The 15,921-nt window shown below is 33.9% G+C and overlaps 1 protein-coding gene across 1 annotated transcript in view; it reads left to right on the forward strand.

The window, feature by feature from the left end:
• The first annotated feature begins 905 nt into the window (after nt 1–905).
• LOC108360572 (uncharacterized) overlaps nt 906–15,921 on the forward strand; it is a 96,548-nt gene continuing 81,532 nt past the window's right edge. The window contains exons 1-2 of the mRNA XM_017612917.1: nt 906–1,168; nt 1,230–1,930. Of these exons, the coding sequence (XP_017468406.1) occupies nt 1,027–1,168; nt 1,230–1,930 (843 nt within the window). The 5' untranslated portion in view covers nt 906–1,026. The remainder of the gene's footprint in view (nt 1,169–1,229; nt 1,931–15,921) is intronic.

The raw sequence follows: 15,921 nt of genomic DNA on the forward strand, positions 1-15,921 counted from the left end.
AATACGAATGCCATAGTTTTTACCTAGCTCGTGGGGCTACGCAAAATTTTGACAGCTTGTAAATATGTATACACATAAAGTTGTTGGCGGTAATAAGAAGTCAAAATTAAAATGGAGAAAAGAACAAAAAGCGTAGTTAAGTTGTCAGTTATAAAATAAACCCAATTTATTTGCGAATATTTGTTTATTCTTTTTATTGAAAGGCAACCACTCGGAAAATCTTGTGTTAATTATAATGATAACAGAACTTGGCAGCTCGCACGTTGTCTAAATTCTCAAGTAACATAAAGTCCACAAAAGAATAAGTACGCCATGTATAAATTTTAACAATACCCAAAAATAGAGCTTTCGCACGAGTGTTTGTTTGGTTTTTCAACACCATTTATAATTTTCTTTTAATAAAATCACGATTTGACAAATACTTAAATTTATTTATCTAATAATAATACAGCACACAACCCTGAAATCTTAGAAAAAGTCTGAAGAAGGCCATTAAATAGCAGCACACAACCCCGTGCCTTCCTCAGGAGTGAATATAACTACAACAACAACCCAAAAAGGTTGGTTACTGTCTATACTGTGCTGATGATTTTCTTGAACCGAAAATACAAGATCACGCCTCCGTCTTAGTAGCCCGTTATAATCGCATTTAGGAAAAAAGTTGGGCGACTTTGACATTAGCCGTTTGTTTACATTTGTTCGTTGTTTACAATTTGGTGGTGGCTTTTTACTGCAATTTTCTTAATTTTCGCTTGTGACAACGTGTGCACACATAACGTAGAGAATAATTTAACACAACGACATGATTTATAGAAGAATTTGCATAATAAAAATGATTATTCATTTGTTCAACAATTACGTGGTTTTGTTTTGTTCTCTTCGTTGTTTACTTCTTACAACAAAGATGGCGTCGAGATTTCAGCAACTTTTTTCTTTCTTTCGGGAAGGCGTGACTTGTGTCTTTCGTTCATGGATGATTTTGTTATCAAGATTGTAGCTGAAGTTCTGGAGGGAATTTGATAAAAAATGCAAAGCCCATATTATATATCGAAAACGGCGCAATTAAGTGAAGAAGAAAAACAGAATATTTTAAAACAATTGACCGATATTTTTAATTGTGTCCCCTGCGATCAACTACGAAGACTCTGTGAATCACATTCATGGAATGGTAAATAGCCAAACATTCCTGGCTTATAAATTTCTAATTACAATATAATTTTTAATCACAGTTGAGCGCTGCATAGACTTCTTGATAAAGGCCAATAACCAAGACGACAGGAAATTGGGAAGTGGAGCTATTCCAAAGCAAAATATATCGGTGGGCGAAAGAGCTGCAATAAAGGACACAGTTCAAAAGCGACCCGCCTCGGACGGATATACGTATTTATCGGGGATTAATAACAATCAAAACAATTCTTCTGGAAGTTCATTTGTAGAGCAGCGAATTTCAAGATTAATATCAGATGGCTCTAAAGTTATGATTCTTTTGCGTGGAGCTCCTGGAAGTGGCAAATCATGCTTGGCGAAAAATATCGTAGAACAACACGTAGAACTCAACGATCAGTATATGTTAAGAGATTTTATTTTTAGTTCCGATGACTTCTTTTATAACAATTCTAATCGATACAAATGGCATGCGAACTTATTAGATCAAGCTCATGAATTTAATCAACGCCGGGTTGCAGAACACGCACAAGCGGGTTGGAGTCCAATTTTTATTGATAATACCAATATAAAGTTATGGGAGATGTTAGTGTATGTGAAAATAGCAGTGGAGAATGGTTATGCCATTGAGATTCTAGAGCCTAGAACGTCTTGGAAAAATTCTGCGTATAAACTTGCTCTTAAAAATAAACACCGAGTGCCAGCAGATAAAATCCAGACGATGTTGAATAATTTTGAAAAAGGATCCGTTCAAGACTTATTAAAGGTAAATATTTGATTTATTAAATTAAAGTCAGTCCATATCAGTTAAACGCATTTTTACCAAGGTTTTTTTATTTTATTTTTTCTTCACATACAAAAGATTAGTTGGGCAAATGTTTAGTTATTTGTTTTTGTTTGTATATAAGGCCATCATGCCAGAATTTGTCAAAACCTTGAGAGATGTCCAAAAATACACCGGCGCAGTATTGCTTCCCTTCGAAGGCTTTTCTAATACAAGAAACAATTCTATGAACTTGTTTTACAGTGCCATGTTTTTCACGAAAACCAAACTGATGTGGTATTATTTGGTTGCTTGTTAGTGAAGGTTGTATTTTTTTCAATAGAAGTTTTTCAAATATTTTGGAAAATACAGAAATCAAGCTAATCGGCCGATATGAACTTCATACCGTCGGATCTTTGTCTGGCTTTGGCACCATTATTATTTCCGGGGAAGTGCCCCAACTTAAGCATGTTATTAAAAAACATGTAACAAAAAATGTACGGCAGTTTGTTTGTTGTTGTTTGTTATTCTTCTGAATATCATGAACAATGGTGTTAATTAAATCTTTCCTTTAAACCTGAAGCGGATTTGTGGTAAGGCTACTGGGGGGTTTTAAAAATATATGAAGGATGAGAGCCTCATTGGGTCTAAAGACTTATGAAAGATGACAGGCGAAAGCGTTTGCTTTATCCTCATCATTCCTCGCTCTGCTTCCGTTCTGAGTACGTAATGGTGCTTCTCGAAGAACGGGCCTCTTTGCATGCTTCAGTGCAGTGTTGCCAGGTCTTCGGCATGAGAAAACGTCCCTCTTGGTCTGAAAAAACGTCATTTCCTACCCAAAAACGTCTTTTTCAAATGAATGTACAAAAAATTGTTCTTATTAATCTTTTTTGCATACAAAGGTACAGAGATATGTACGTAAGGTATGTATATTAAAATGTCATTTCGACAGAGCACATTTAAAATTCATTGTAAACTGGTTTGAGATCGTTAATATAATAATATTATAGTTAAAAAAACTAAAAACACGCTTTTATTACAAAAAGAACTAAAAAGTATAAAATAATTTGTAGATATAGCGATTCCGTTTAAGAAGAATAGGAAGTTCCCTAACCTGATTTAATTTAACTGTTTTAAGTTAGCTAAAAATATGATTAAAGTGATTGATCCGTAGTTATAGTCAAAATAAAGTGCACTGTAAAGTTAGTTGCAGCTTTTTGGCATAACTTTCAATGGGGTGTCTGTAAAAAAACTGCAACAAACTTTACAGTGCACTTTATTTTGACTATAACTACGGATCAATCACTTTAATCATATTTTTAGCTAACTTAAAACAGTTAAATTAAATCAGGTTAGGGAACTTCCTATTCCTCCTAAACGGAATCGCTATATCTACAAATTATTTTATACTTTTTAGTTCTTTTTGTAATAAAAGCGTGTTTTTAGTTTTTTTAACTATAATATTATTTTCTACTTTTTAGTCTTTTGAAATCTTGCAGTTAATATTATACTAAATTTGACTTAACAAACAAAATTTTCAATATATTTCAATTTAAATAGATAATACACCTATTCTGAATATAAACCAAATTTGAGCACAGATGCCGAATTTTTAATTATATAGACTCACGCGCCACATAACTGCCAAAATTTTTTGTGTAGTTATTTCTTTTCATGTAAGCAATATGCATTCTAAATGTGAACTTAATCGGATCATAAATACGGGTTTTCCAAATATCTCGACTCCTGCGCCACCTGTCGGCAAAATTTTTTGTGGATTTATTTATTTTCATATAAGTCATATATGTTCTAAATATGAACCACATCGGATCATAAATACGGGTTTTCCAAATATCTCGACTCCTGCGCCACCTATCGGCAAAATTTTTTTCGGATTAATTTCTTTTCTTATACGTAATAAATGTTCTAAATACGAACCAAATCAGACCATAAATGCGGGTTTTACAAATATCTCGACTCCTGCGCCACCTAGCGGATTAAAACATCTTTTAAATTGTATTGTCCTCGAGTTCTGAGCTAAGTTTGAAGTTTCAAGTCTGTAGCTCATCGGGAAGTTTGTTAAATATTGACTGCAAAGTTCCAGGACATACATACATACATACATACATACATACAAGTGAAGTTAAATAAAAGCTTGTAAAAATCATTTTATACATATACTTGTGACCAGCTGATTAAGTCAACAACATTTCGATCGATTTTGGCTGTTTCTCTTTTGTTTATTTAATGTTTATTATTTTTTCATAAAAGCCAAGCTCATTATATAACAAACAAAATATAAATCCACATTTCAAACTGTGTGCAAAAGTTATAAAAAATCTGTAAAGTTTCAGCTAGATTTTAAACTTTTAATTCAGATTTTTTAGAATTTTTTTGAGTATGCAGTTTGATAGCTCATTAAATTTCAGGGCAATAATGTGCAAGTTGGAATGGGCTAAATAACCGCGTTGATTTTTAATATATATATTTTTTTCTTGTATGCATTTGGTTAGGGGGTCGGTTGTCGAAAAAGCTAAATTACGTTCTGTTAAGAAGGAGCATAGCAATAATTCAGCCTTTTTTGCGTTCTTTACATTTTCAATGAAGTCTTAAAAAAGTCGCCTAGTTTTTCCTGACTTTTTATGCTGCTACAGCTTTTTTGATGCTTTTGCGAGCGTGCGTGTTGCAATAGATCAGCTTTTCCTGATTTGGCCTTTAATGTGCCTATTGCAAACATAACAATAAGCCTCGTAACCTCAAGTGTTTACACAAGCAGCCTTTGAACACGGGATCCTTAGTCCAAGATCAAAAAAAAAATGCGCGTACGCTTGGTTTGCATCATATTTAAGTCATCTGTGTCCAAAGAATAAATATCTTTTGAAGCAACTGCTGCAAAACACAAAGCTTGTAAAGATTTTTTAAGAAAGTAATTCAAAATCAGTTCTACTTACAAGACCCCCTACCGTCAAAAAGAAAAATTACTGGGAAGTTAAAAAACTTCATTTTTTACACAAAAAACGTCCAAACGTCAACGGGATACAAAAAACGTCCAAATGACGTTAAAAACGTCAACCTGGCAACGCTGCTTCGGTGTTCGCCAAAGTGAGTAGTCAGTCTGTTTCGAAGCAGACAAGGACTGAAGGATCGACTGCGGACTTCTTCCTTTTTACGCCTGCAACAAAATACGTAATTCCTTTGTACACGCATTCAGCTCCTGTTTATACTTTTTTTTTATAATTTATTAATTTTTTTATTATTATTAGTACAGTAAGACGTAGTCTTTTCTTTGTACATATTTACATTATAAATTACAGGTTTGTATCTTAAACTAAGCTCAAAGTCTAGGACTTATCCAGTTATTAGAGAAGAGTAACAGATAATAAATAGTTAGTGAAAAAGATAAAACAGAGAGGATAGAGAAGAGCATATAAATAGGTAACTACAAGAAAAAGTCTGCCATCTTAAATCATCTATCCGATTTGATACATTTAATTGATATTGGTAATGAATTCCATAGTCTGACACCACTAACGAAGAATAATCTAGATGCCGTTAAAGTTATATATTTTGGTACGACAATGTTGTTAGTGCGAGATGATACAACAAATTTGAGTTTATCAAACAGATAGCCGGGTTTACGATATTTAATTATTTTAAATAGAAATAGAATATTTCGCACCTTAAGGTAATTTTCTAATCTGAAGGCTCTGTTATGCATACTTGGCATTGCATGCACTGCTATACCATTTTTACGTAGAAATCAAAAACCAACAACGTATGTAATGCTGTGCGTTGGGTAACCGCTCACACGCGAAGCTCATTTAACAGATTCCTTATGTGACAACTCTCAAGCAATGCCAAGTATGCATAACAGAGCCTTGAAGCCTCGAATACTTTCTGTGCTTGTCGAAGTATGATCATACTTTCGAAATATGATCATATGAATCTCGCTGCATTATTCAAAGCAAGGTTTAATTTAGCTCTAGATTCATGGTCGAGATTTCCATATACTAGCTCAGAATAGGAGATTAGAGGAACGATGAATGTTTTTACAAGTTTTAGTTTTACGTGAACTGGTAGACAATAGCAACTATGCCACAAATTCCTTAATACATAGTAAATTTTAGTAATGCTAAAGCTGATGTGATTTGTGCAAGTCAGCCGAGAGTTCATTTTATAGCCTAAGTTCGTCACAACCGATTGAAATGTGATTTGCGTTTCATCCAGCACTAAAGGGGATAATTCACTGAGATCGAAAGAATCATGTGATATTTGCAAGACCTGAGTTTTTGCTGCATTTAAACAAAGGCCATTTGCTTTTGACCAGATTGATAATTTTTTGAGGTCTTCATTAAGTCTGCACACCAAATCCTCACCAAAACCAAGCGACGCGAAAGGTAGATCTGCGTATCGTCAGCATACAAGTGTATAGATGCGTTTTGACAGCAATTTACAATATCGTTGATAAAAACTGTGAACAATATGGGACCTAGGATTGAACACTGAGGTACACCAGAAGAGATAGCACTGCATTGCGAAATAAGGTTGCCACACTGAACTTGTTGCCTCATCGAGAGATAGCTTTTTACTAACTTTACTGACGTTGAGTCAAATCCAAAATAATGTTGTAGCTTTAAGAGTAAGATATTATGATTCACGGATTTCGAACGCTTTAGAGAAGTCCAGGAGAACCAAGATTGTGAGCATTTTGCTGTCAAAGGCCGGGCATTACTTGAAGTATGGCTGTGGCGCAACTATGCCCAGACCTAAAACCAGATTGGTACTCAGATAGGAGGCTATATTTATTTAAATGTAACAGTAACTGTTTCGAAATAACTTTTTCAACCACTTTCGATAAAGCTGGAAGAATACTGATGGGCATATAACTTTGGGGAGAGTCACCAAGGTTGTCTTTAGGGGTCGGAATGACATTTGCCACTTTCCATTGCTTAGGGAATGTGGACGACGTCAAAACATAATTGATAATAACTATGTGTAAGTGATGGAAGTGCACAGGGGAGAATAAGTTTTAAAAAACGCAAGCTTAGACCGTCCACACCAATAGCATTCGATTTTTCGATTTTATTTGCATACATGCAGTTAATTACTTCATTTTCAGTGGCTGTATTAAACGAAAATTTAATGACGGGATCACAGACAAGACTTTGGTTAATCTTAAAGAGAGAATTAGATGTTTGCTGCCTGTTTACTCCAATGAAGTATGAATTCGTTTCATCGGGGTCAATCGTACATGTCTTCCTGTCTTTTACGCAGACTCCTAATGACTAGAAGTTTTTCCATAAATCTTTAGTGGAACCACTATCATTAAATTTCCTCTTGAGATATAGTATTTTAGCCCGGCGTATTTTTGTAGTTGCTTTATTTCGTAAATTCTTATATTCATCCCATCGTTCTTGTACTTGTAAGCTTTGTTTCGGTGCTTAATAAGGTTTAAAATAGTTTTAGTGGACCAGGGTTTCGTATTATCAATTCTTTTAATGGTACGAAGAGGGACATACTTGTCAAACAAGTTGTTTACCAACATTGTAAAATAATCTAGCTTTTCATCAACATCTGAAAGGAACCAACAGAACTTCCAGTCCAGTGAGTTACTTTCGTCAATTAAGGTAGCCATATTTATATTTTTGAAATCTCTAAATGTCAGGTTGGTTACTTGTTGTACTGAATTGAACTCAACATTAGGTGCGTTCGACAAGTCAAAAATTTGTAATAGTTTTTCCAAATTTTTACTGGATGGCGTTCGATAACGACAAAAAATTATCCAACACACAAAAATTGAGAGAGCAAGCGTTCATTTTGATGCAAGAGAACCGTTCATTTTGTACTGGCAAAATTTTAGTCAGCAAAAATTATCCAACACGAAAACATATGATCACAAAACATATGGTTGCAATTTCTCTAAACAAACAAAATTGCATTTTCCGAGTTTTGGTATTTATATGCTATTTGGCTGCCTGCTATGTGACTTTATGATAGCGCCAACTAGTTTTTACTTCTAGAAATGCTCCTGGCGAACATTGAACGTTCACTTTCCTTTTTTCCTATGGAGGCAACATGAATTTCAGTTTGTTTACAAATAAAACATAAACAAAGTCAAAGTGGGTGTGTCTTCTTCCGGTTTTTGCAAGTAATGGCTAATTTCCTGTTCGTTTACTTTTTGCTTTTTCATCTCTTTTGGGAGAGAATTTTCGCTTACTCTCTTGATTTTGATTGTTGGCTGGTGTTGGCTAATTTTGTTATCGAACGCAACTATTATATCATAAAAACATTAAGGGAAATTGGTCAACATGGTTTACGCTATTAACATCACTGACGCCAAATATATCTAACATGGTTGGCTTCTTTTGAGGTGCAAAGCGTGTCGCATATTTATTAACAAGAGTAATGCCAGTTGAGTGAAAGCTCCTCAATAAATTTTTCGACTTAGCGTTATCTGTTAAAATATCTACATTAAAATCACCACAGACGAGGACATGAACATAGTTAAAGAGACATTTCTGCACATTATCACTAAATTCTACAAACAAACACTTAAGAACATCAGAATAAGTTGACTTATGTAACACTTTACACTTGAGCTTGGGATTAAAGTAGATACCTATGCCGCCACCTCTGCAACTAGAAGATCTGTCATTCTTTAACAGTGAAAAATCGCCCAGAGCATATGTTGAGCACTCTATACAGGCTTTGAACCACGTCTCAGTTAAGGCTCCGTTATGCATACTTGGCATTGCTTGAGAGTTGTCACATAAGGAATCTGTTAAATGAGCTTCGCGTGTAAGCGGTTACCCAACGCACAGCATTACATACGTAAAAGTCTGTTGGTTTTTGATTTCTACGTAAAAATGGTATAGCAGTGCATGCAATGCCAAGTATGCATAACAGAGCCTTTACACATATCACATCAATGTTAGTTTCAGAAAACAAATGGCTTAAATAATCCAGTTTGTCTGCTGTTAAGCTCCAAGCATTAAAGTGACAAATTTTAAAACCTTTGTTATACGGACATGTTAATTTATGAGCAACCCTAATATTATCTTGGTTAGTGTGTACGCTATATAATATCGCTCTAGGAAATTTTCTAACTCGTTTTTATCCTGGGTTATCCCGTTCGCATTCCAAAAACAAATTTTTAGATTATTCATGGTTTAGCTAGCGGAAATGTCTTGATTTTTAATCAAATCTTGTACTATGCTCTGCATTGCCATCATTTGCTCCTGCATAACTTTCATAAAGTTGTTTATAGTAGCTTCTAGGTTACTACTATTCTGACCAAAAAGAGGTTGTGTCGGAGGAGTATTTTTGAGCATTGCATATGAAGTAAAGTTATTAACAGTCATTGGCGCAGACATTTGCTTAGCGGGTTCTGGTATGGGGTTTTGCGTAATAGGAATATTTTTAGGAATTGTTTTCTCTTTCATTGAGATATAAACTGGACAACCTCTATAGTTAGCAGTGTGATTTCCACCGCAGTTACTGCACTTTTTGGATTTTGGGTCCATTTTTGGTTTCACACATTCTTTGGAAGTGTGTAGATCCCCACAGATAACACAGACACCAGGTAAGGGGTGCAGTAGCGACGTGTGTGACCAAATTCCTGGCAGTTATGACATTGAACAGGGCCTCTACGCTTATGGGGTTCTTCTACGGAGATTTTACGGTGTAGAAGATATCGCAATTAATACATTTAATGCACTTACTCTTTCTTCAGATTGTGAAAGTCAGGATCTAGCTCGATTTTGAACATCAGTTGAGGAATTTTTTCTTTATTTTTGATGTTGAAAACATTTCGCACCTTAAAACCTTCTTCCCTAAGAGCATTTTCTGTCTCCTGTGAGTTCACACTGGACTCGATGCCTTTTATGACAACTTCTAGTCCTCGACTACTTTTAAGTTGATAGGTGTAATAAGATTTCTCACACTAATCAAACTCATTGGTAAATGAAAAAAAATGAAAAATATCTTCGTTTTGAGCCTGTATTTTCACTTCGTATATATTACCCTTTTTAATAGGAACCACATGAAAACTATTTTTCCCTACTAGTTTTAAGAGAGTATCTACCAGAGCATTAGAACTTTGTTCTCGTGGATAAATAGGTGGAGGCTTGTATTTTTTAACTACCTGTTGGTTAGAATCATTATTTATATCATCGAGAATACTAAAACGATTATTCGCCGGCGATGTAGAAGTACCTGAAGTGACTACTTTCAACATTTTATTTTTTGGGCTTTGTTTTCCATTTTTTTCGGGTGTGCGCTTTCGCTTTTTTAATATGTAGCGATCTAACCCAGTCTGAATAGTAGCATTTTTTGCTTGTTTTTCTTCTTTGTTTGTTGTGTGTTTGTTGTAAAGTCCGTTTAACAGATTCTTATGTGACAACTCTCATGCTAAGCTAAGTATGCATAACTGGGCTATTAGTATCGGCAGCTGCGTTGTTGTCCGCATTGATCACTGCTGGAGAGCAAAGAAGATGCTCTTTGCTTGGCTGCATCTGCTGTTTGTGATGGTGTGTTAGCAGTATAAGAGTTTTCTTTAGCGTTGTAGTTGCTGGTTTTGCTTTTTGAGCTGTATGCAGTAATTGTGAAATATGCATTTCTTTTGTTTGCGCTTTGCATTGAGTGCCTGCGCTCCTTTAGGGGAGTGCCCTCGACACTCATCTCTCACTTAACTACCGTTTTGTATGTAAACAATAATTTAATTATTTTTATGCACACAATGTCTTATTGTTTATTTAGGTATTTTTCGCGAACACGGTTTAATTTTTTATACGGCTGAGGGCAGTTCGCGACGACACAAAACTCCAATAATAGTTTAGTGGGTCTTTCGATGGTTAAGTATTATTAGTTACACGATAAATATGATTTTTTATGGAACGAAAAAAGAACACGTCTGTACTCAACCGCAACCAAGAACGAAAAAAACCAATAGATAGTTTCTGACAAATTAATTAATCATTCCATTTTTTTTTATTTTTTAGTAAAAAAATGAAAAAATCAAACTTTAACAGAAGAAAAATTTAAAAAATAACAGGTTCTGTGCCAAATACGCCACGTACACCCATGAGACAAAAAAGAAGGTAGCACAGTATACAGTAAACCAGCCATTGACAATATGCTTATTTGAAAATTAATACATGAGATATTGTGCATGTATAGGATTATTTTGTCATTAACCCATAGGCAATGACTGGTGCAAAAGTACCCCCCAATGTTTGTTGATATATTTGAAATGTAAATTTTAACAGCGAAATTCATTAAAAAAAAAAACAATAAAACAAAAATATTGTTGATTACTACATGGGAGGTGGTCGTGGTTATAGACAGATTTCACCAAAATTTAATACTAACCTACGTTATACCAAAGGCAGCTTCGGCACCTACTTTCGTTAAAATATCTAAATTTTGTTCGAGTTGGCGTGTTTACAAACAGACAGGACTGAACCAATTCATTTCGTCATTCTGAATATTTTGATAAATATGTATGTAAGAATATGTGTATATACATTTTATACCGTTGAAAAAACGGCCTTGCTTATCTGCATAAACCTTTCCTGCATTAGTTCGAGCGTCGATATATAACTTTGGGTACATATTTCATAAAAACTTTGGAGGTCTCCACTATAAGAGTGGTATATTTGAAAATTAGAGAGTTCTACCTTTAAGCTAAGTAATAATTGTTTTACCCCCTAATTTATGGGTCCATTTTCCAAAATCAGCCCACCATTATTCACTCAAAGTTGTGTTTGAAACCAGATATGACTTATGTAGGAACTGCATCCGGTTATAATCGCTTACGCTGCAAGCCTGATTTGCTCGGAATTTTGTTTTTCTCGTTGTTTTATTTTATGTGACTTGAAAATATTTTCCACTATAAGAAAATATTGAAATTGGATTTCATTTGGGTTAAAGAAAACGACAACTGTGAAAAAATATCAACCAATACATTCAAATAAATTGTCAAATAAGCATATTTACATTTTTTGTTTTGCCTATCTGGATTACTGTATACTGTGGAAGGTAGTTTCACTCAATGATTTTGGTCGCCATGTTAGCCATTTGACTTTTGCTTGCATTATGACATTTTCATCGAAATCAAGCTACCAGATACAATAAATAAATTAATTTTTTGACTGCCTTTTGAAAAATTTCAAACAAAAGATATGCATATCGAGCCCTAACCGCCAAAATAACGTAAGCGACATTTTTTTCAAAAATTTCTGTTTGATGCAGAAATATTCCTAGAGTATCTAGATCATTTCTGCATCAAAAAGAAAATTTTGAAAAAAATGTCGCTTACGTTATTTTGGCGGTAAGGGCTCGATATGTACTAGAGTGGTTCAAACAGATTTTTTTTTTGGAAATTGATAAACGCTACCTCAAATTATTGTTATTTGTGATAAAAAAAGATGAACGTGTTTTTTCATTTTGAAAAAAAGTTTTCTTAGAGGTCGCGCTGGTCAGTTTTTTTATAAAAACTTTGATGTTCTCATTTTTTTTTTTCTTGACATGTTAAAATGCAGCTGAGGAACATTCCCTTAATTACACACCTCTCCTGGACAGTTAAAATGGGCCTAGTTCCCGAAAATGTGCTCTCGAAAAGATACTACTAAAAAACATAAAACGTTGATACTGAACGATTTACGCATTGTCATGAGTTGGAAATTGTTACCAGGAGTTTTTAGGGTTGGTAATTAAGAATCTAAAGTCAGTTTTTCAAGATTCAAAATGGCGGATTCAAAATGGCGATACATTTTTTAAAAAATGATTGCATTTGTTCGAAACCCAAAATCAGGTAGTTTTTGGGGCCGCTTATTACGAATCTGAAGTCAATTTTTTTAATTCAAAATAGCCGATCCGATATGGCGATCAAATTTAAAAAGAAATTACTAAAATTAAAACATTTGAACTGAACTTTTTAAGTATTGTCAAGGATTGTAACTCGTTTCCAGTGGGTTTCTGGGGTTGCTGATTACGAATCTGATGTCAGATTTTTAAAATACAAAATTGCGGTTAAGAGTTTCAAACAAATCCAATCATTTTTTTCTAAGTTGGTCGCCATTTTGGATCCGCCATTTGGAATTTTGAAAATCTGACATCAGATTCAGACTCGCAACCCCAGAAACCCACTGGAAACGGGTTTAAACCCTTGACAATGCTTAAAACGTTCAGTATCAACGTTTTAATTTATGTCCTTTTTTAATTTGATCGCCATATTGGATCCGCCATTATGAATTTAAAAAAGTTGACTTCATATCCGAAATCACCGATCCCCAAAACTCCCGAGTGTTAGGTTTCGAACAAATCCAGCAATTTTTCTAAAAATATCGCTATTTTAGATCCGCCATTTTGAATTTTGAAAAACTGACTTCATATTCTTAATTAGCAACCCCAGAAACCCCCTGGTAACAAGTTCCAAACCATTACAATGCGTAAATCGTTCAGTATCAACGTTTTAATTTTACTAGTCTTTTCGAGAGCATAATTTCGGGAACCAGGTCAATTCTAACTGTCCAAGACGGGTATGTAATTAAGGGAATGTTCCTCAATAATACCAGAGTAATTATATGTAAAAACAACATTCCTAGCTGCATTTTAGCATGTCATGACAATAAAAAAAATTGGGAAGATCAGCGTTTTTATAAAAAACCGACCAGCGCGACCTCTAAAAAAACTTTTTTTTCAAAATAAAAAAATACGTGTACCTTTTTTTATCACAAATAATAATATTTTGATGTAGCGTTTATGAATTTCCAAAAAAAAATGTTGGGCAAATATAAAAAACAGGTAACCTTTGTGTTATTTAGCTTTATTTTAACTGTTGTAAACTAAATCAAGCTGGTTTCTTTTGGATATAATTCATTGACGTATACTTGAAGCCTCAAAAAAAAAATTGGATCAATTAGCTGCATAACTGCTGCATAATTATTAAAAATAATGAAAACAAGTGAATTTTTTTATGTAATTTTTAAGAGGGGCACAATTAATTGTGTCATAAGTTTTGAAGCACACCATATTCTGATTTGAAATTAAATGGGCACTTAGCACTTATGTGTACACTTCATATGTAGTAGGTAAGAAAAGTGTGCATTAAAAAATAACGAAATGGCAAGTAACTCAAAGTCTGTAACTCCACATTCACAAATTTCAAAATTTTCGGTTTATCGCGTATAGGTTTTGAAGCATTTAATTTTAAGAACTTTTTAAGTATGTATTGTATTCTACAAACAATTACAAATAATTTGATACCTTAGCAAGAGGTATGCTTTCAGAATAAACTAACTTTTAAAGATAAAATATTCTGCGATCTTGATCGTAATTTTTATTCCAAAAACAACCTAATTGAAAGCACATTTGGAAAAGACGTCGAAACGATCTAAATCTTTCTGTAACTGCTAGTCCTTTTAAAATTACATTTACCTGTAAAATGCTTCAAAAAATTTTTCTCTAGAAGTGCGTAAAAACCCTGATATATTACTTTTAATGATGCTCTTTCTTTTAGTCAGAATATTTCGAGAGTGGTATCAAAGCAACTTTTTTTTCGACAATTGGACCCTTCTAAATTTAATGGCGTCCTCAGTTTTGCCCTATTGGCTCCACTTTTCGAGATAGCGGTACTTGAAACTTTGCTTAAATTTTAACTATTTTATAAAAAAGTCCCTGAGTTTTGAAGATATTTTACTAAAATTTTGCACATAACCGTTTTTTAATATTACCTTGACTATTCCATAAAATCATCGAAATCGGTTCACTAAAACATCTAGTTCCCATACAATTAAACACCGTTATCTCGAAAACCGGAGCCAATCTGATAAAACAGGTCATGCCATTGAATTTAGAACGTCCTTATTAAGTGAGTACGACTTTCAAAATCTTTGCTCAAAGTTTACAACTTGAACAGCGTAATTTGAACCCAGCTTATTCTTTTGTTTCCTATTTCATGTTTATTCCTCGTCTAACTTTTGAATCACTTGATGAAAATGAATTACACTTATATTAATTGATTTATTAGGAGATTAAAAATAAAATGATATATAAAACATAGGTGTGCTCACAAATTTAAAAATTAAAACCTTTTTTTATAAGTGTACCTATTTTTTAGATTTGCCCATATAAGTGGTTAGAAGCTGGTGACGTCAATGAAGAAAATCTTCCCAAACTATCATTTATTTATTCAGTGTGTTTTGCCCTAACGGATATAACTATTAGCAAAAACAAAACCATTTTATGTAATAATAAAATGCAATATACTACATATTTTCGTAAGCGTCATTTGGCGATTTTTAGTTATCTTATAATCTTATAAATATTATAAATGTGAAAGTTTGTATGTTTGGATGTTTGGGAAATCATCACGCTGAAACGACTGCACGGATTTCCATGAAATTTTGTACGCAGATAGCTTATGGGCCAGATTGGTTAATAGGCTATTTTTTTAAGAGTTGCCGCCTGTTAAAAAAGTTTCATTTTTTTAATATGCGGGAACGACTGAATGGATTTGCATGAAAATTTGCACACAGATAGCTTATGACCTAGATTGGAAAATAGGCTACTTTTCTTAAGAGTTGCCACCTGTTAAAAAAGTTTCATTAAATTAATACACGGAAACGACTGAATGGATTTGCATGAAATTTTGCAAGCAGATAGCTTATGACCTGCAGTGGAAAACAGGCTAATTTTTTGGAGGAGTTGCCACCTGTTAAAAAAGTTTAATTATATCAATCCCTCTAAGTTTACCTTAAAATGGTTCCAGGTATACGACGCGTGAACGTGTAACCTTCTTGGAGGTGCCACGGCGGGTTCTAATATTTCAAACTCAAATTTAGTAACCTGGCCATGATAAAATACCACTTCTCATTACTGTAGCAAATGCCTCAAGAGAGCTTTAGATTATAAGGCCGAACCCGGCTCTCCCTTTTCCATTTAATGAAATTTATTCTGTCAGTACGGCTCTTATAAAATAAATCTCCATAACA

Source organism: Rhagoletis zephyria, unplaced genomic scaffold, assembly GCF_001687245.7.
Source record: "Rhagoletis zephyria isolate East Lansing unplaced genomic scaffold, Rhagoletis_zephyria_1.1 Rzeph_scaffold_00588, whole genome shotgun sequence".
NCBI classification, from domain to species: domain Eukaryota; kingdom Metazoa; phylum Arthropoda; class Insecta; order Diptera; family Tephritidae; genus Rhagoletis; species Rhagoletis zephyria.